General features: G+C 41.5%; 2 protein-coding genes across 6 annotated transcripts in view; one reads left to right on the forward strand and one right to left on the reverse strand.

Annotated features, from left to right (window-relative positions):
* Positions 1-4,065, forward strand: part of ctbp2l (C-terminal binding protein 2, like) — a 119,923-nt gene extending 115,858 nt beyond the window's left edge. For 3 of the 5 annotated variants that reach the window (XM_022194190.2, XM_022194191.2, XM_022194192.2), the window contains one exon: positions 2,242-4,065. In XM_022194190.2, coding sequence (XP_022049882.1) covers positions 2,242-2,422 — 181 coding nt within the window. In that variant the 3' untranslated portion in view covers positions 2,423-4,065. The remainder of the gene's footprint in view (positions 1-2,241) is intronic. The other 2 variants (XM_022194193.2, XM_051939061.1) reach the window with 1 other exon arrangement.
* Positions 4,066-4,545: 480 nt separating this feature from the next.
* zranb1a (zinc finger, RAN-binding domain containing 1a) lies at positions 4,546-20,362 on the reverse strand. The gene is made up of 10 exons (XM_022194188.2): positions 20,031-20,362; positions 18,741-19,575; positions 14,286-14,473; positions 13,329-13,482; positions 12,322-12,393; positions 11,075-11,273; positions 10,529-10,649; positions 7,666-7,795; positions 6,431-6,660; positions 4,546-5,559 (listed from the first exon to the last, which is right to left on the reverse strand). The coding sequence occupies exons 2-10, from the start codon at positions 19,549-19,551 to the stop codon at positions 5,344-5,346; spliced, it is 2,121 nt and encodes a 706-aa protein (XP_022049880.1). The 5' UTR covers positions 19,552-19,575; positions 20,031-20,362; the 3' UTR covers positions 4,546-5,343.
* Positions 20,363-20,437: the final 75 nt, after the last annotated feature.

The raw sequence follows: 20,437 nt of genomic DNA on the forward strand, positions 1-20,437 counted from the left end.
AAATATCACCAAAAACGTCATAGTTTATTATGTCATCCAAAATGTGGAAAAATGTCATACTTTAGTATGTCATCCAAAATGTGGAAAAATGTCATACTTTAGTATGTCGTCCAAAATGTCACAAAAACGTCATAGTTTTGTATGTCATCCAAAATGTCACTAAAACGTCATAGTTTATTATGTCATCCAAAATGTCACAAAAACGTCATAGTTTAGTATGTCATCCAAAATGTCACTAAAACGTCATAGTTTATTATGTCATCCAAAATGTCACTAAAACGTCATAGTTTAGTATGTCATCCAAAATGTGGAAAAATGTCATACTTTAGTATTTTGTCCAAAATGTCACCAAAAACGTCATAGTTTATTATGTCATCCAAAATGTCACCAAAAACGTCATAGTTTAGTATTTTGTCCAAATGTCACCAAATACATCATCGTTTAGTATGTCGTCTAAAATGTCACCAAAAACTTCATAGTTGGTGTATGTGGTCCAAATTGTTGAAAGAACGTCATAGTTTAGTATGTCGTCCACAATGTAAAAAAAATGTCATAGTTTAGTATGTCGTCCAAAATGTCACAAAAACGTCATAGTATAGTATGTCGTCCAAAATGTTGAAAGAATGTCATAGTTTAGTATCTTGTCCAAAATGTGGATAAAACGTCATAGTGTAGTGTGTCATCCAATATGTCACTGAACGCCATAGTTTACGAAATTCTAAAATAAGACAAAACAACTTCAATGTCATTGAAAAGAACTGAAATCAGACACAATACGACTGCAATTACAAGCAAAATTACAAAGATAGACACAAACCAACTGCAAAAAGACATTAAATAAAATAACAATCAGACACAAAATGAGAGAGAAAATGACAAAAATAGACACCAAACAAGTACAGCCAGACACAAAACAACTACAATCAGACACAAAACAACTGCAGTGAGACAAAAATCGACTACAGTGAGACACAAGTCAGCTACAACGAGAAAGGATATGACTAAGAACAGAGACAACACTTCTACGACAGGATAAACAACTACAACAGGTAAAATGGTAAAAAAGATCACATCTGACCACAGATGTAATATGACTACAGAGTGATTTAAGACAACCACAAGTAGACAGTAAATTAATACAAAGACACAAAACATTTACAATGAGAGGTAAAATGATGAGGCAACATAACATTCAGAGATGTAAAATTAGCACAAAGAAACACAAAACTACAACAAAGAGATGCACAAAGAGACACAAAACTTCCACAGATGCAACATGTGAACAAAGAAACATGAAACAACTGAAAGACAAGCAAAACGTCTAGTAACAAGTAGCCTAAGTTGTTAAGTGACTTTATTATCACAGGTTGTTTAGAAGTCAGTCCTCATCTAAAAAGCAACTTTGACCAGATTAATGTGAAAACTTGAAACCTGCATTGCACAAACCAGTGGTGTCGTACAAAGTAGAGGCTAATCTTTTTTAAAATTAATTTGTAGAATTTTAAATGAATTTTATAGATTTGAGGATTTTTCAAAAAAAATTCTAGTTGAAACTGTATTTTTACCCATCTTTAAACATGATTGGAAGGGATTCGTGCTGTTTGTTAAACCAGAGCTTTAAATTTGAGATGCATATTTATGATTGTTTTACTCCACAAATGAACGCGACAGAGTTATGACGATTGCCATACGTTTGTCTGTCTGTCTGTCTTTCTGTGCACAACATTATGCAAAAGCGGACTAACATATTTGGATGACATTTTCAGGGAAGGTCAGAAATGACACAAGGACCAACTGATTAGATTTTGGCAGATATGCGGCTTATAGTCTGGATCCAGGGATTTGTTAAAGAGTTCTGTATTACTGCGAGATAGCATCACTGTAACTATAACAGCAAGTGAACACTACATCACATGATTGTGATCAAACTACAAATCAACCACTGCAGCTTACCAGGACTTATCTTTTGTAAATGATACGAAGAACAATTGATTAAATTGTGCGGGTGTTTCTGAGTCCCGCCAATTCCCGCAGCCCGCTAAATATTTAGGTCACGTGATTCGGTGTCTGTTCCTGAATAAGTTCCTGAGGTGGAAAAGAGGCAGTAGTATCCCTTCATGTGAGTTCTGTGCACAGAATCTTGGATTCACAGTGTTGGGAGTGAGAGCTCGTCTACTTGTGAGCACACCACACTAAATCTGGGTCTCACCGATGCTAATTTCTAACCTTTCTCGTTCGCAGATACCCGCCGGGTGTGGTTGGAGTGGCTCCAGGTGGCATCCCAGGGGCGTTAGAGGGCATGGTGCCCGGTGGGGTGCCCATCGCTCACACCCTGCCCTCTGGTACACACCCCTCCCAAGCCCCATCGCCCAACCAGCCCTCCAAACACGGCGAGACCAGAGAGCACCTCACCGAGCAATAGCAGCAGAGAAGAGATTCAAACTGCGACATCTCATCCAACCCGCTGACACTCAGAAAAAAAAAAACAACAACAACCAATCACAAAGCAACCGACCAACTGGGACCAAGAGACAGTGAAACAATACAAGTGGCTGCCTGTTAAACCAACCGGCAACTGGGAACAAAAGAAGTGTTCCGGGGAATTTGTACTTTTACCGTTTTAGTTTTTACTCTCTGTCTCTTTGGGTTCAGTACCGACTTTACTCTTTGATGATGTTTTTTTTGTTTTTGTTTTGTTTTTCTTCAGGACATGCCTATGATTGTGGACACAGAGTCCAGTGTTTTTAGTGCTCCGGGATTATTACCCGATGAGACTCTGTCCCGCCCCCCCACCCCTCGCCGTACACCTCAGAGCTCATGGGAAATGTAGGCCCACATCTCAACACGACAACGGAAGAACAAGAGAAAAACCTTTGGCATCATGTGCTACTGGACCTTATTACCCCCTCCTCTATCCCTTCCTCCATCCTCTCCTGATTCCCCCCCGCCCCAACCCTTCTTATGTAACAAGTGTGTGTTGTTTAGGGCCCTCATTATGCCTCAGAAGAGAATTATAATTTGTTTTTCTTTCTATCCTAAGTGTGAATGACTAAAATGGATTATCAACATATATATTTATCACTCATCAAAGAAAAAGATTGCTCATCAGTTACAGTAATCTAGAGTGGGTTTTAACCCTTTCCTGGCAATAATACAGCTTTGACAGCTATCACACTTACAGATTTGTACCACTAGAGGGCACTTCTACACAGCGTGAGGAGCATCTTCTGCAACTTGTGACAACTGAGATCTTTAATAGCTCCAACATACCGAGTGATTCTTTTTATAAGCTGTCAGTGGTTAACACTAAATTAAATATTCACTTTATACATTTGATTGTAGCTGAAGTTTTAGGGTATATGAAAATAGAGGGAGCTGTTTTTGTCTGAGTTAGTGATGTATGACTGTGAGGAAAATGTAAAAAAGTGAGGAGCCTGGTGTGACTGCATGCGATTCTTCTCCGCCGACAACCGATCTTTGCTCCAGCAGGTGGCGTACAGGTCGAGACTCCCTCCCTTCTTTGAGCACATTTCACACAGAAGACAGGAAAGGGTTAAAACAAACTTAATTTCTTAATGACTCAGGAAAACACTTTTTTGCAGATTTTTTTTTTCCCTTCCCCCAGAATTTTGTCTTTGAGGGGGACAAAAAGAAAAGACTAATCTGTTAGTCTGAATATTTTCTCTCCTCCATTCTCCTCTCCATTGTGGTATTTTTATATACAAGGCGCATCCCATGTTTTTGGTGTTACAGAGATTTGAAGAGTCCTGTTAGATTTGTATTGCCTAGTTAAATGTTCCTATAACCATAGTCCTATGTGATCCACCCTCTCTCTTCTCTCCTTCTTATATTTTCTTTGTTCTATTGAAGGCCAGGTTCTTTGGGGCATCCTGTACTCTGTAAGAGCAATAGCTGAAACTCCTACTTAGTGTCCCAACAATAGCAGAAGAGGCAGCCAGCAGTATGTTTTTGTTTTTAGTGTGAGTATTTGTATTTGTTTCTTGTACAAGGTGAACATTTAGCATTCAGTGCAGTTCAAATAAAAAGATACGATTCTGAGAACCAGCTGTCTGTACTGACTGCTTGATTCGGATAAACAAAAATCTGATTTTCATCTTGCGGTTTGTTCAGAAGATTAGACACTTTCCTGTTCGTGCATTTTATAATCAGTTTTTACCTTTTATATCAGAGGGGGGCGCCAAAGTATGAACAAGTCCTGATAATGGAAAATGGCAGAATAACTTCTTTTTTTTGCCAAGATTATCACATCTATGGAGAAAAATATTTGTTTTTTTTAATGTTTGGATGCTTTTTTTTTTGCATTTCGTGCTTCTGATTTTCATTTCATATTCCCATACTACTACACTGATACTATTACATTGAGTTAAAATGCAGCAATTTTGTATTAGAGGTCATAAAATGCTTTCAAAAGTATGATGGTTTGCCCTTCAAAGCGATCCAGTGATGCTGACTGTGTCGCTACTTCATTTTTGGCCATACGAATCCAAAAAAAATAAGAAAACAAAAAGGCAAATGGCAACAAAGTAGATGCAAGTGAGTCAAATTTAATATGCTCTCCATTGAAAGAGGCAGAGTGTTTGGTTTTCTGTTTTGTCCCAACCAGCGTCACCACCACCCAGTCTAACACGAACTAGTCACACATAAAAATGTCAGTAAACTTGTAGGTCATTTTTCCCCCTCCCCCTCACAGAATGTAGGTAATTTATCTGTGCAAAATAAAATACTTCAAGACTGAATGGATCAAACGGAACACAGATAAAACGGGGCAGAACAAAAGGCGTCGCCTCCGTGTGCTAAATCTTCTAAACAAATAAATAAATTCAACATCAAATGGGGTTTTACAGAGGGATCGGCAATCAGGAAAACAGGTGCTCTTTAAACCTTAAACATACACACACGGATTAGCATCCTCTCAGGTTTAAGCGAAATTTCTGTCAGGCAATTCTGGAAATGAAATTCCTCATCTAGTGCAGCTTCGGGATTTCCTTGAATACAGTATATGTTCCTATATGTTCTAGTATTTCTCTCAAGTGTGATAATTACCTTGATAACAAACAGGGAAAAAAATCTGAGTATAAGAAGGCAAACCAAGTGGACTTGATGTGCTTTCTCCAGGAGCAGTAATCAGGGTTCTGTTTGATGGTGCTGGTATCTTTTCTACCACAGAGCTCACGGAACACATGCATTATTACAAGTTAAAGATTTACATTTTGGAGAAAGGAAAACCAAAAAAAAAAAAAAAAATGTAGATAGTAAGGAACTCTCTCCCAGAGTCCACAGTGTCCATTCTGAAGAGCTCCCTCTGTCTCTACTCCCCCTCACTCACTCATCTTCATCATCCTCCTCCTCGCCGTCGGAAAGAGAGGCACAGGGGCGGATCTGGCGGTATCTGTCCAACCACTTCTCCACCATCTGGGTGACCAAGGGGTGGTTGCGGCGTCGAGAGCTCTTCTGCATGGCTGCCAGCATCCCTCCTTCTGTCACGCAGCAGTCCAGCCATTCCCTCAGCAGCTTCTCCTGCTGCTCCTCGTTGCCCATCTGAGTCACAGACAGACAAACATGCTGTTTACTCATTACGGAACAAAACGGGCCGTAGTTAAGGACGTCAAACAACTGGTGACCGTGCAATTTGTGGTAACCTGACACCATGAGCTGTAGATAAGGCTCATTGTTTGTCAGTGTTTCCCATTAATTACCTCGACTACGGCAGCCTGCCACTGTTTCTTATTGAACTGTAATTCAGAGACGCATCAAGAATGTTACTCCCAAGTCTAATAACTTCTTTAAACATAATTAACTATTGTTTTCAAGCAACCTTACATTATTATTCATTACAATGTCCAGTAGCTTCTGCTTTAGTTGTGCATGGTTCCATAATGGGTAAAAGTTCACAGCAAGGCAAACCACACCTGGCCAACTGCTCAGAAAGGCACAGTCATAACCTCGCATGAACTTATTTCCCTTTCTGTGTCGGCAAACACATTACACAACATCTGGATAAGTGCTATAATACATTTTGGGCTTATCTACACTCCTTATTTCTGATTAGAGTACCTTGATCACCTCTGCTGGCTGTACTTCACTCCACTCACAGAGTAAATAGCATACTTCCTACAACCAGAGGACTGGAACTAAGTCAAAGCCAGGCTACCCAAAAGGTAGTCTCATATAGCCAGACCATTCTCAGGCGCTAACACAGGGCTGGGTAGAACTGATTTAATAGTTAGCAATAGTTCACAATGTATTTAGAATATACTATACACATTAAATAGTCTAGCAAAACTGCACAATTCTGGAAAAAAAATAGAAAAATTTTATAAACATCACAATAAACCGATAATACCATGCTTTTGTTGAGGGGGAATATGAACCTAAAATCAGACCAGTACATCACAGCATCAGTCCCTACCTCTTGTGCAGACAAGAAGTGAATGTGCAGCAGCTTCCTCTCGCTGTCCACCAGTGGCAAGAAAGTGACCGTGACATCGTCGTCAGTATTGAGGTTGGCGCCCGCACCACGATTGTCGTAGCCGTCGTTCTCCATGGCCACCAGGGCTGAGAAGTGGCCCCGCGTGTAGCCCAGGGCAATGGGGCTCTTCCAGCAGAAACTCTGCTCCCATAACAGAGGCAGATACACACCTAAAGACGCACAATGCACAAAGCAAGTTAGACTAGCTGGTAACTACTGTACACCACAAGACTTGAGGCGCCTGGGAGGAACAGGCTCTGCAGCTGTATGCTCAAATAACACTGTGTGTGAATGTCAGTTGGGTCCCGGGCACCATCCCAGACCTGAGCTGATATCAAAAGTGGCTGCTTTTCACGTGACTCGAAACAACTGGCCCATTGTGAACAGCTCTGTGGTGCAGCGTGGTGTTCTACTTCTTCAGAAATACATCCACCTTCTCCATTAGAGCGTTACCACAGACACGCACTAGCAATCACTAGACACTTGACATGCAATGTAGACAATAACAATAGCTGCACGTCTGCAAAATTCTGGCCTAAATTGAATGAATATATACTGAGGCATCAAAGATTATTTTATTTATTCAAATTATCAGTACAATAGAGCCGGTGAAGTAAAGATATTCTAGTGGCTTTGCATTCCAGCTGTGCTCAGTCTAGTTTTCATATACGGTATCTTTTTCATCCACCATTAAAACACAGCTATGAGCAATCCTAAGGACCTTACTTCCCATTGTGCTGTTGCAGGTGTTTAGAGCTGAAACCGAAAGGCAAAAGCCATGATAAAATCAATAGTTCTTTTAGAAATAAACACTGAGTGAACTCAAGTAACTTAAAGAGTCAGTTCATCCCCAGGTGCACTGAAAAGAAAAAAAAAAGTTACTCTCAGCCTACACTACAACTGAGGTCGCTGAAATTTATTCAGCAAGCTGGCAGCACTGAAAAATTACATGCCAGAAGTTTTTTCAGCATGAAGTAGCTCCAATAAAATCAGCTCCCACTGAGGGTTGTTAACAGCAAAAATAATCAAGACTATCTGCATGGCTACACGCCAGAGTCTTTTTGTAATTTGGGTGAACTCACACTTGAAGAATAACTCTAGGAGTTACACATTGGCAGAGGTGTCAAATAAATGACTATTAATATCTTCCAAGATTTCTACAAATGCTGCCTCACCTTGAAAACGAGTGTATCCTAACGTTTCCCCACGGAAACTTTTGTAGTATTTCACTCCGTAGACTATGATCGGTCTTCGAAGAATATGTGCGAGAACAAAAATGTGGGTCTGCTCCAGGCTGGCCCCGGGCTGAGTGGAGAAGAAAAACACAAAATGACACATCATGCAGCAGTTGAAATCGTATAAATCATTCTGCCAAATGTGCACTAAATATTAACCCTTTAAACCTTTGGCTGTTTTTTGAAACAAACAAAAAAAAACACACATTCAGTGTGGAACCACCCCAAAGCTGTAAAGTTAACCTGATCAACGTTGCACTCTAGAGCACTTTATTGGATGTGCTATATTCAGAAACCTTCTACAAACTGCATCTGGGCATGTTTTAATAACATATGCAGGCTGGGTCAAAAGAGTTAAAGAAACTAAAAATAGCAAAGAAGGCCGACAGCGCCAAGTAATGTTATCATATTGCAAAACAGTGACCTGTACTCTGTAAACCTGCAATGCTGCAGTTCCCAGTATGTATTCACGACACTTCTCATCTTGCAATGGGACAAACCAAATACTCAGAAAGCAGGTTACATTACTACCTTTAAATATAAATATAGCACTCCTACAATAGTATTTCATGTTTAAAAAGGGGTTTTAAAGTTATCCACACTTAGGGGATGGGATATATAAAGGGCGATTTTATCCTTTCTCATCTCACCGTCACTGAAGGTTATCACACGGTAGCTTTTGCCGTGTTTGTTTACACTGCCGGTGGAGTGGATCTGAGCTAAATGCCTGTAATCCGAAGGTCACATGTTGGAAAGGAGTGCTGCTTCAGCAGGCGTGCCAGCCAAGTAGATGAGCTGTCTGTCAATCTACAACTCCATCTTAGGGGATCTACAATAATTGCTCGTGTCCTCTCTGTCATTCACACATGATCCACCTTGCACAGCATTACCCTTGTAACGGTGGACAGCGTGGCAGTTCATTTTAAATTGCTTTCATCTTTCTATACATTTAGAAATGTGAGCCGACAGCGGCGCAGCTGTGCCGATACAACTTAGAGGACATACTCAGCACATATGGCAGTGGATTAAAAGCTTTAATAAACTAAAGTTCGTTTACAGTATACAGTTTAAATGCCTCTCCTTCTCTCGTGTAACGTTCCAAACCACAAGATGTTGCTTCAAAGGAAGTTGAACTACTGTTGAACATGTTAAATTCCATTGTGGATACACTCCAATGCTCAACACAATTTCACGTCGGTCTGCTTAATGAGCCTTTGGTGTCCTTGCTAATTACATTGGAATGACGTGACAGAAGAGTGGATTGTTATCAACGCCAAAATCCAAATTATGACGACAGCAACTGCAATCCTACATCATGGTAAAGGTTAACGACAACATCTTTCACCGCTATTGCTGCTACGAAGTGGGGTTGCGTGATAAATCTAATTGCAGTTGTGCTGTCAGCCTGTTCAATTACACAACCATGAGCCCAGGATAAAATGATGATCGATCGGTTACTGTTCAGGCAGCGGAGCGTGTGCTGTGCATGTAACATGGCCATCCAGTAGAATCTCTCTCTGGAATTTACTCAAAGCATTCGGGCAATCAAGCCGGCGCTGATCATTGCTGTGACTAGTTCAAATGACAAACAGCAGGTCACACACTCAATTGCTGCTAACTAACATTAATTCGATGAGTTAAAACGGTGACAGGCCGAATTAAACTTTGCAAGTCGCTGAGGAAACAGCCTGCGACACAACACCGCTGTCTGCGATCAAACACAGACTTTTTTTTAAAGGAGATAAAAGAAGCATCACTCTCTATCACCACTGTGTAATGAACGTTGACTGGCTATTTCTGTAGTTGCAACACCAAAACCAGGGTGAGATGCCTTCTGTAGTAAAACAATGAGCTAATCCTTCAGCAATCTGAATTTTGAATGATATTTATTGTAAAATAAGGTGTGCCTAAGTCAGTAGTAATTAGTAACTTCAATGTGGAAACACATACTTAATCAACATTTCATATACTGGATTCAGAGCAGCAGCAGATATTTTTTCACCTTACATACTGAGCATTTTTGCTACAATCACAGATGAGAAAAGTGTGAATGCTTTTGTATTTATATGCCAGATTAAGCTTGTATATTTGAGAAAACAAATAAATATTTCAAAATTACCAATAACTTGTTCATTTTCCTACATAACCAAACCCACAGACTCATGATCCAATATGTTTCTCATATCAGTGCAGCCCTACTATGAAGTCTCATGCATATGTCCCAGCATTTTTGCATCTCAGCCTCTAATAGCACTCAAAAATGTCACAGATTTTATGCATACTACATAAGCAAGAATGAGGGTAATGCGCATTCCAGCAGACTGCTGTAATGCAAGCATGTATTGCATACCAGCAAAGCAATTCCCCTGATGAATGTTCTCATGTAGACAACACCAAACAGCAATAAAGGAGACAAGGAGGAAAAAATCTGTGTTGGTAATATTTTTGAGGAAAGAAATGCACTTAAATCCCAATCTGTGTGAAGAAACTAGGTCAAATTTGTGCATTTGTAAACCTACACCAGTCTGTTTAATAATCTTCTAAAGGATGTCACTGTGACTAAATAATTGACTCAGCATCAGTTCTATTATTAGATGCCATTTAAAATCTTTTGGGCCACAAACCTGCAATTTTTCTTTGAGAATGCATCAGAATCATATTATTTTCCAACTTCTATACCCTTATAAGATGTTTATGAGAAGCTCACACAGACCAGCACACCACACTGGGCCACCTTGTATCTTTCAGCTGACGGCCAACAAGAGGAAGGAAGTGAGTAAACCAGAAGGAACCCCATAATTACCTGGCTAGCCAGAGACAGGATGAACGCCCAGTCCTCCTGCCACTGCTCCTCTCTAAGGGAGAAATGTAAACCAAAGCTCTGCGAGTACCACGACTCCCACTCCTTCCAGCGTGTGTAAAACCTAAAAGGAAATAAAACATTAGCGAAATTAAATTTTGCCCAAATATTCTACAGTGTATCAACCATGGCAAATGTAAAAACGATCTCAAACCAACTGCAAAACGTACCGCAGGGACAGCATTTCTTTCATCTCACACCTTTACCAAGTAATCAACCCTTCTGTATTTAACTGTGTAGAGGGAGTTTGTAAATATCCTGAGGAAATGTTTCTAAACTGAGCCTGAAAGTCAAATTATCACAAATTGCCAGTACAGTTTTGGTTAAAATACCATTAGTAGAATGTAAACAAACTGCTCTGAGTTTACTACTAAAGATCCCTTGGGTAAGTAGACTTTTGCATAATATTCCAAATGTTGAAAAAAAAAAAGCAGCCTTTCTCGGATTGAAGTGACCACAGGAAGTCTGTGTTGGGGTTGGGTGTCTCACCAGTGGGAGCAGTCGTGCAGGCTGTCGTGGAGAGTCTTGCGGAGCACAGAGTCCTTGTCATAGATGCCCCATGTGGCTTGTAGAACAGAGTCCAACAGACAGTCTCCGGCTGTGCGGTTCCACAACGCGTACAGACGACTGTCCAGGCGTGTGCCCAGCTCCAGAGACCAGTTAATAACGGGAGATTCCTCTTCCAGTTCTATACGCAGAAAAAATGCATAGTGTGGTGAGGGCACGAATAGGAGAACAATTTCAAATCAAGCCATATTCAAAACCAGCAGTTTCTTCCTTTGCAGCAAAAACAGCAATTTGTACTTTTCAGAGAGGCAAAAGGATCACATTTGTTTTAAAGTTTTAACATTTTCAGATAAGTAGAAGCTAATAGGTGCAGCATTTCTATCCTCTACTGACAAGGGTTTCATGAAAACAACCAAAATTAAAATCGGACATTAATTAAGCATTGCTAACTAAAACCCCAGTCCTTCATCTGCACACAAAAACTAGCAGCATCTGGGATAGTACAGATGCTGTGTTGAGTGTTTCAAATATGCAGCTGCTACAGCCCGTCATTATGGCAGACAAACTGCAACTCGAACAACCTGCTTTTCTGCATTTTGTCTTTCCTCCTGAAATATTGCTTTTCTGATTCTTCAGCTATTTTCTGTGCAAAAACAGAAAGCCCAGAGCGCCACTTCCCTCTAGCCCAGTTTGTGGTGGCTTAAATAGGTCACAAGACTCCTTCGATACCTTCAGCACAACACACACACACACACACACACACACACACACACACACACACACACACACACACACACACACACACACACACACACACACACACACACACACACACACACACACACACACACACACACACACACACACACACACACACACACACACACACACACACACACACACACACACACACACACACACACACACACACACACACACGGCTGCAGTGGGAGTGTGTCACTGGTTAAATATGTGGGAGGGAAACGAGCGAGTTCAATTAACCTAATTAGAGAAGGGAAAGGAGATGAGGAAGGACGTGGTGAGCTGGTTGGAGACTGAGCATAGACAGAGCAGATGTTGGTCTTAGATACAAGTCCCTTCTGCAGTGTGGCCATGAATTACTGATATCCAAGAACTACCACGTCTGAAAACATGTCACTGGACTTAAAAGAATGCAGACTGGGAATATGTGCAAAAACCTGAAATAAACATGAACACGTCTTCGGTACCTTTCTGCACATCTCGATCCAGCACCTCATCAAACAGCTTCTCCTGGACAGCAGGCGGCAAGTCCTCTATATCTGCAAAGACACATGGGAAAGATATTATGTTTTTATGCTCATTATAATCTAACGGTATGCTGAGCCGAGGGCAACATAAACGCTACAGTAATGACACACAGAGGGGATGTTCTTCGCAATTCCATTCACTGGATGACATTTTGTCAATGGCACACTGTAAACACAAGCTCTGTACAGCATGTTGTGCTTCTGTGTGTATTGAACTGTGCACACATAAAGCCAGAACACTAGTGGCTATTCTCTGGTTCAATAGTGAATGGCACTGGCTTTGTTTGAAACCAGGAGAGACAGAAACAGAGGACAGCTCCCTGCAGCTGGCCTTGGGCCAAACTCAGTCTGCAGCGAAATACTTGGCATAACACAGAAAAAAAATTCAAATCTATCAGTGAAGCCTGCATAATCTTTCATCCCGGCGGCACTGGCAGCACTGAATCACAATGCTGGTACTTCTTAAAAGCAAAGTGCATGTCATCTCAGCGAAGACATTATGCCAGGGGGATGAGACACTGAGCTGCTGTTTCTCTGAGCAATGCTGCACAACAAGGCGGGGCATCATTCTTCCAGCTCTCTAGTGAGGGGAAAACATCCACAGTTCACACACCAGTAAAATGCACATTTATACTTCGCAGGCAAAGTTCTGCAAATGAGCATGAATACAATCCAAAAGATTAGAATGTTTTTTCCTCATTGTTTGCTTTCAGAGCAGATGTACCTTGTGATATTCACTGTCAGTGAAAAGACAAATGGTAAGCCTGGTTGTTGGGGTGGGCGGTGTTTACTCTGAGGTGTTTATTGAGGCGGTAGGAAAAATAAAATAATTCTGCCCACGCAGGCCAATATAAGAAAATTTATGGAGGGGTGAATAAAGGAGGTGTTGGGTTACACAAGGAGAGCCCGTAATCAAAGGGGTGTAATCACCAAGCTGTCATGAGTACCTGCAGGCAGAGTGAAGGTGACCAAGTCGGAGAGGAAGTAACAGGCAAAATCTCCTTTGCGTTGATGAAGTGAAGCTGCAATCTCCCTGCGGATCTGCTCCGTCAGCTCAGGACACACCATGGAGGGGATACACTTAGCTGCCTGTTGGTTCACCTAATGGAAATACACAGATTAACAGGAAGTAAGAGGAAGATGCTAAATAAATTAAAGCATTTTGTTTTATGTATTAGTTGAGGTGGATAATATAGAGAAAAATTAGAATTTTGTCCCTGAATTTGTGTTTTGGCCTACATAAATAAAACCAAGTCAATTTGACATTACTATTAAATCAACATATTACCATATTTATCGATCGTAACAGGGTACATTTCTGCGTATCCCAATGAGTCTTTTGTGGATTGAATGAAAGGAAAACTCAAGTATTTAATATAATATGTCACAAAAGCAGATGTCAGTCTAACTTGCATGTTTTCACAATACCAAATGAGAAATATGACCCATGTATGTATTATTTATACTGAGGATCAAACTCTGCTATGCACAGTAAAGAGGTTGTCCTTCTTTTCTATCCTCAGTGCCTGGTCCATTAGGAACCAGTGACAGAACTGCAGCCAGGCTAATCCTTCACCTAATCCTCAAAGTGCACTTCCGCTGTAATTATAGGCATTACAGGCATCTGCTATATATCGTCTACTTTGGTAAAGAACAATTACAGACTGATGTGCATGACAGGGAGAAGTAGAAAATAGCATCAAAATTACAGGAGCACTTTTGACTTCATCTTGCAGCAAAGAACCAATATGTATAATGTATGAAGGGAGTCACAAGGTTATGGGTACTTATTCTAAACATTTATAAGAAATCCTCTTAAAAGGAAAGTTGACATTCTGACTAATTCACTAATTCTGCTTCTTCATGTACAAAAATGGCCACACTAAATCTACAATCACGCTTACCTCTGTTAGCAGGATGGCTAGCATGTCCTGCCTCTGGAAGCGAATCGCCAGATGGACCAGGGTGAAGCCTACATCAAACGCCGAGGAGCGGTTGAGGAGCTGCACCTCGTCAGCGGTGAGCTGTCGGGCTATGTCGCCACCGGACGATTTGTATGCTTCTACTGCCGCCAGGTCTCCCTCCACGACGCCTGCAGCAGAGATGGGAAGGTTAGAAAATAGGAAACAAATGCTTGTACCTAAAACAAAAAATGGATTGAAGAGTCAATATAGTGGTGTAGTTGCTTTTCCAGGAATTCATGCACACAGGCTACTGAATTTCAATGGAGCACCACACACCTACGTTGCTCGATGTCTGTGTTTAAGGAACATTCAGATGAAAACTATGTTTCAATTGGGGGGGGGGGGGGGGGGGGGTGTTTAAATGTCCACTAAGCAGCCACATAACTGAGCACAAAGTTGAATCAACACCACCGTAAACACTATAACCTTTAAAGACTATAGCTTTAAAACAGTACTGTTGTACTGAGCTTAGGCACACTAAAACTGCCATCCGAGTGTATGTAAAACTACTATTCCAAATAGAGTTTTCCATTCCAAAATATCTTCAAACGAAAATAAATACGCGTTGAAAGACATGGGAATCCTTTTAAAACGGCCCTATACTTTGTAAATGGATTAGATTGGCTTTTGGAGCAGCTTCAACCCAGTGCCCTTGCTTATAATACAGCCAAGATGTAACAGACAGCTTGTCACGTTCCATGAAAGCACTGCAGAAATATCCATTAAACTGTGCTGAAACACATCACGCTGTTCAGAGTCACAACCAATTAATATTAAAATCTGGGAGAATGTCGCACGACAAATTCAACAGGAGAATAAATGCAAAAAAAAATTCAGACGGTACAGAGACGTCTACTTCTTGACGTCAAAGCGACAGCTCTGATGACCTCTGCATGTTACCACTAGCTAACCCTAGTGTGAGAACAGTTATCACACTGTCAGGCTGCTACATAGCAGAACAGAAAGAGCAGTGTAGCTTATAATGCAGAGCTATCAGAAAGCTGTGTCAGACAGAGGACAGTCTGTGCAGATTAGCGGTCCCTCCCTCCTTTTGGACCAAGTAGTCTCAACATCTGTCATGGGTAAAAATGCGCAACAGCAAGGTAGAACACTGAACACTCAGGCGCTGGCGAATTCAAAGCCTTATGTGAGGACGTGTGCTCTGCCAAGGACAGGGACAGCTAGCTTGAGAGGATCTGGACTGAACTGTTCCAAGAGCGTCCCGTCTCCTTTTACACATGCTGGGTGACATTTGGCAAACACCAATGTATAAATAGATGTTGAATGGGTTTGTTTGATACAGCTGCTGCCATGTTAGAGGGCTCCTAAGTGAACTAAACAACATGGTGACGTGTTTTGAAGATGTATGGCTATAGGCAATTTTGCTTGATTTAGGTCGTACTACTCTTTGAAAAAACAAATCGTAAACCTGTGTCCTAATTTCACTCTTGTAGAGTTTACCCAGAAACCAAGTGTCAATAAATGTATTTGAGTACACCGTTTATGTGTGCTGCTCTCAACGGGACCAAAAAACAACAGACACCCTAATGAATACCTTACACCAAATCACTTTGTTTCAGTGGAAAAATTTCCATCAAGTAAAAAACTGCAGTTGCTTTTTCACATTTAGTCTTTTGTTACCAAGCTGCTGGCTGGTAAAATAGCACCAGCACACTACTTTTAAAAAGAATGTGCATTACAGAGTGCAGTAAATAAATGTTGGTGACATTGTGATAACCTAACAGTTAAGGCACACACCACACAATCGCAACACTCTTCACTGTCTGATTCCAGCAAAAGACCTGTTTTGTATGGCATATAGCACTCCCTGTCATATCTAATACAAGAAAAAAAAAGAAATGGTGAAACTGCTGACAGCTAGGAGAAAAAAGGACATTTGCAGGCAGTGGATAGCAACAAAAATGAAGCTTGAAAGGGTTGGAAAGTCAAGATGGAAACTTGCTAGACTGACAAGTGAATTTCTTTGACAGGATTTTTATCTTTAAGAGCACCTAAACATTTCCTAGATTTAATGCAAATGAAGCCAACTTGGCTTCTGCATTTGTTGTACATTAATTTGTCAGTAGTCATCTGCCACATTAGTACACTATGAAGCTTAGCTGGAGACTTCATGGTATTTTTAAGTACTGTGGAATCGGGAAACTTTACAATCAACCCTCTATGCCAGGATTAGTCTAAACAATATCAGCCCCACAATGGCTCAATCAGCAACAAATGGGGCATTGTTGAACATCAGGAATGACAGTTTGGTGTATTATCTTACGCTGTTTGTATGGATCAAAGGCAGCCAATTCTGCAACTACAACACCTCAGGAAGCCCTGGTGTAACTAGCATATATTTCGTGTCAATGTTGACCTTGTCAAATAACAGGACAGCATTCCTGATCCCGGTATTGTGTCTCCAGTCCAATCACTGTCGCATATCATGCAAGTTGTGAAAATATATAAATATATCATGTGTCTAGTCCAAATCAGAGCAGATCTAACTACTGTACTCTGACAAGTGACTCCTGAATCTACATAATCTATATAATAATGCTTTATTGTTAAACATTTAAAAACATCTGGGACTACAATTTCATTTTTACAAGTTGATAATAATCCTTTTAGATAGAATTTTGTAGTCACCGGCAGCTGACCTTGTTTGGACTGACCGATAGAAACTCTGATCAACACATCATTTCCAGCGGTTGAAGCCAAAAAAACCAAGTCCCTCCACAATGTTTTCTTTTCCAAGCTAATCCCATGAAATGTACACAACATCATCAGCTGCAACATCAAACTATAAGCATAATGATACAATAGCTGCAACAGCAAGACTTGCCGTTTACAGTCTCTCGGTGAGACAAAGGAACAATATTAGCAAAACAGAGTCTGCTTCCTTTTGTGGGAAAGTAGAATGAATGGGATCATCCGATTCCGGCTCAAATACAGAGCTCTGAAAAAACATCAGAGTAGAAATGTGGGCAATGGGTACAGTGAGGCGAGATCGAGTTCTGCGACCTGAGGAAGTGCTTGACTTGGCCGTTATGTGCTGCTCGACTCGTGCACTTCCTCCACTGACATTCACTTTGAAGAGCACATGCAACCAAAATGCCAACAAGTCAGCTGACGTGCTACGAATAAAAAGGCAGAGCATAGCAGTGTTGAGAATGAAATTAAAAGACAGTTAAAAGGCACTTTCAACAGGTGCATCCAGAATAAAACTGTCTCCCTATGATGTAATAGTAATGTTTTGTACTCCACAACAACAAGCTAGCGAGTGCAATCAGAGCAAAGGTCACAAGGGCGCTGATCATGTGCTGCCTTCATGCTTTTTTTTTTTTTTTTTTTTTTTTTTTTTTTTTAAATCAAGGCTATTTTTGCCTCCTGGGGGCCCCTGTTCAGCACATAAGCACCACTGTTTATAGGGTCTGTTGACTGTGAGCCAGGAGAGTCTCTGATCCGTGGGTTCCACTCTCACTGCGCTACCCAGACGGCCCATTCATCCCCGCCAGCTGGGAAGCACTCACACCCTCTCAGTTTCTGAAAGATGCTCTCAGTGGTCTAGCAAGGGCAGATAGGGGTTCAGTGATGGAGTTGGACTAAATGCCTATTAACCTTTTAGTTTCTCATCTTTATCTTACTGCCATCCAACATCATTTATGCTTTGCTGAGAGTAATTATGATATGATGACAATTTTTACTTGACACCGCTAATAATCAAAGCTGCAGAACCTGCCAAACCCATATTCAGCACAAGTCCCATCGTACTCTAACATTTGGAGTCCAAACAATGACACACGCTGTCATTCATTAATAAAACGCAAAGGAGGATCGCACGACTATGCAACCTTGTTCATTGCTGACTGATGCACCATCTGCACGGTAATAAAACAGCGCTAAGCGGAAAAAATATTTTGCCCCTGGGACAAAAAACAATCAAACTGTTGTCCCTGTCTGCAGCACGCCGTTGTGTCATCACTCAGTATGACATCTGGGAATGAAACAAAAAACGCAGTGTGAAAATAGAAGTGTTGTTATAAAGAAAAATGGGACAAGAGGATGAATTCTTTGTAGCAGCAAAACTATGCAGGTGAGTCACAGAGGGAAATGAGGAGAGGGACAGTATTCTAAAAAAATAAAAGTCTAATAAATACACTGAATATTTGTTATCATTACTACAGAATGCATGTAATAAAAGTAAAGAATATAGTAACTAATGCTGCATTGGTGAACTTTCACAGATGAAAAGCTGGAGTAAGATTTATAGTATTTCGCTTATTTTTTTCATGGCTAGATAAGCTGTCATTGATTAATTTTCTATGGGTTGACTAATCGCTTAATCTGTTCAACCCTTGCAGGAATGAGATGCAATAATGTACAAAAACTCACCAGCACATGCATTGAGAAACAGCCAGTCTGTTTTCCTCATTCGGTTTCTAATCTGCTTTAACTTCTTGAAGTCGACCTCTTGCTCCTCTTTGCTCATGGCTCCAGCTGCGACCTCTATCCTCTGGAAGTCCATTTTGACGTGGTCCTCCCTCTTGGGCATTGGAGGGGATCTCCTCTGACCCTGGCCTCCGCTGCAGCTGCCCCTCCACCGAGCCCTGTCCTGCTCATTGATCATGGGTGAGGGCTCTGCTGACTCGGCCAATTCTATGGCTTCCTGGTTGTTGGGCTTGGGAAGGTCGCACACCACGCACTTTGTAGTTCTGGGCCAGTTCTGGTAAGTGCAAGCTGTGCATGTCCAGTGCTGCTGGTGGGTGTTGAGTCTGTTTCTGTCATTGTACTCCTCGCAGGTGTCCACAGGAGAGTGGACAGCAGGGCGGCAGCCTGCGTTGGAGCCAGAGGTCTGGGGGGACTCGGTGGGGCTGCTGGTCCTCGGGCGCTGACACAGACACTGTGTGCAACGGATGGCACGTGGCCAGTTCAGATAGGTGCACATCTGGCAGGACCATTTACTGGCAATCTCAGCCATACTAGCTGACCTGACTCTTGGCCTGGCACTGGAGTCGGGGCAGATGAGGAGGCTGCTTCCGCTTTCAGTTCTAGGAGGGTCCAGATCAGGACTGTTCTTATAAGGTTCCTCCGTGATGATGGGACCCCTCAACCTTTGTGCACGGCACATAGTACACTTGACTGCAGATGGCCAGTTCTCATAGGTGCAGTAGTCACAGGCCCACTTTACCTTCTGTTCCGTCATTGTGGATCACTGTAGCTGTTTGACCTGTTGAGATAAATCCAGTTACATGTTAGGCATAAACAAACACAACCTGAGAATTTAAAAAAAAAAAAAAAAAAAATTCTGTTACATTACTAGACATACAAGTTCCCCAGCAGTTTGTGAACTAACTTGCATCTGGCCAGGCATCTTCAATGACACCATGGCAGCCTGAGATTTCAATGTGATTTAAACCGGCTGCCAGCTGCTCATTGTCAGTTACAGTACGGAGCATAGTTAACAGCTAAGATTTAATTCACATGACTGGTGGCATTATTGCGTTAGCGTGTTGTGATATTCCAGTCTTTAGCCTTTAGCTTGCTAACTGCCTAGCTAGCCTTGTAGCATATCTAACGATAGCTGCCGTGAAATTCAACTGTTAACGAGCGGTTTTGGAGGGCGTACAGTCACATAACATGTCATTACTCGGAAGGTTAAATTAAAATACGTCAAACTCTTACCGTTTCGTGAGTGCTCTCGTTTCTCAAGTGAAGCTGAAAACCACAACAAACCCTTCTTGTCCAGTCCCCTCTTCTCCTCCTTCGCCTCCCCCTCCTGCTCAATCAAACCTTTCCCAATCCGAATTATTTCGACTCTTCTCCTCTCTCACATGTTTACCTTTAGGGACACATTAACCTCTTGCCGAACAAAGCCAACCTCGACAAAGCCTCTGAGCTCCTCGAATCATGGTACAAATCCGCGGCTCTCCATGGTTTACATTGCCTCCGTGTTGTTTAATGGCGGCGACAGCGAGACAAATGAGTAGCAGAGCCAAAATAAACGCTGGCCTGCCTTCGTCAACAATCATCTGGCTGAGCTCGCGATCCGATTGGACGAGGAGAAAGTACTGTGATGCCTTCAGGACGCA

The sequence above is a fragment of the Acanthochromis polyacanthus genome, chromosome 19 (genome assembly GCF_021347895.1).
Source record: "Acanthochromis polyacanthus isolate Apoly-LR-REF ecotype Palm Island chromosome 19, KAUST_Apoly_ChrSc, whole genome shotgun sequence".
Lineage (NCBI taxonomy): Eukaryota > Metazoa > Chordata > Actinopteri > Pomacentridae > Acanthochromis > Acanthochromis polyacanthus.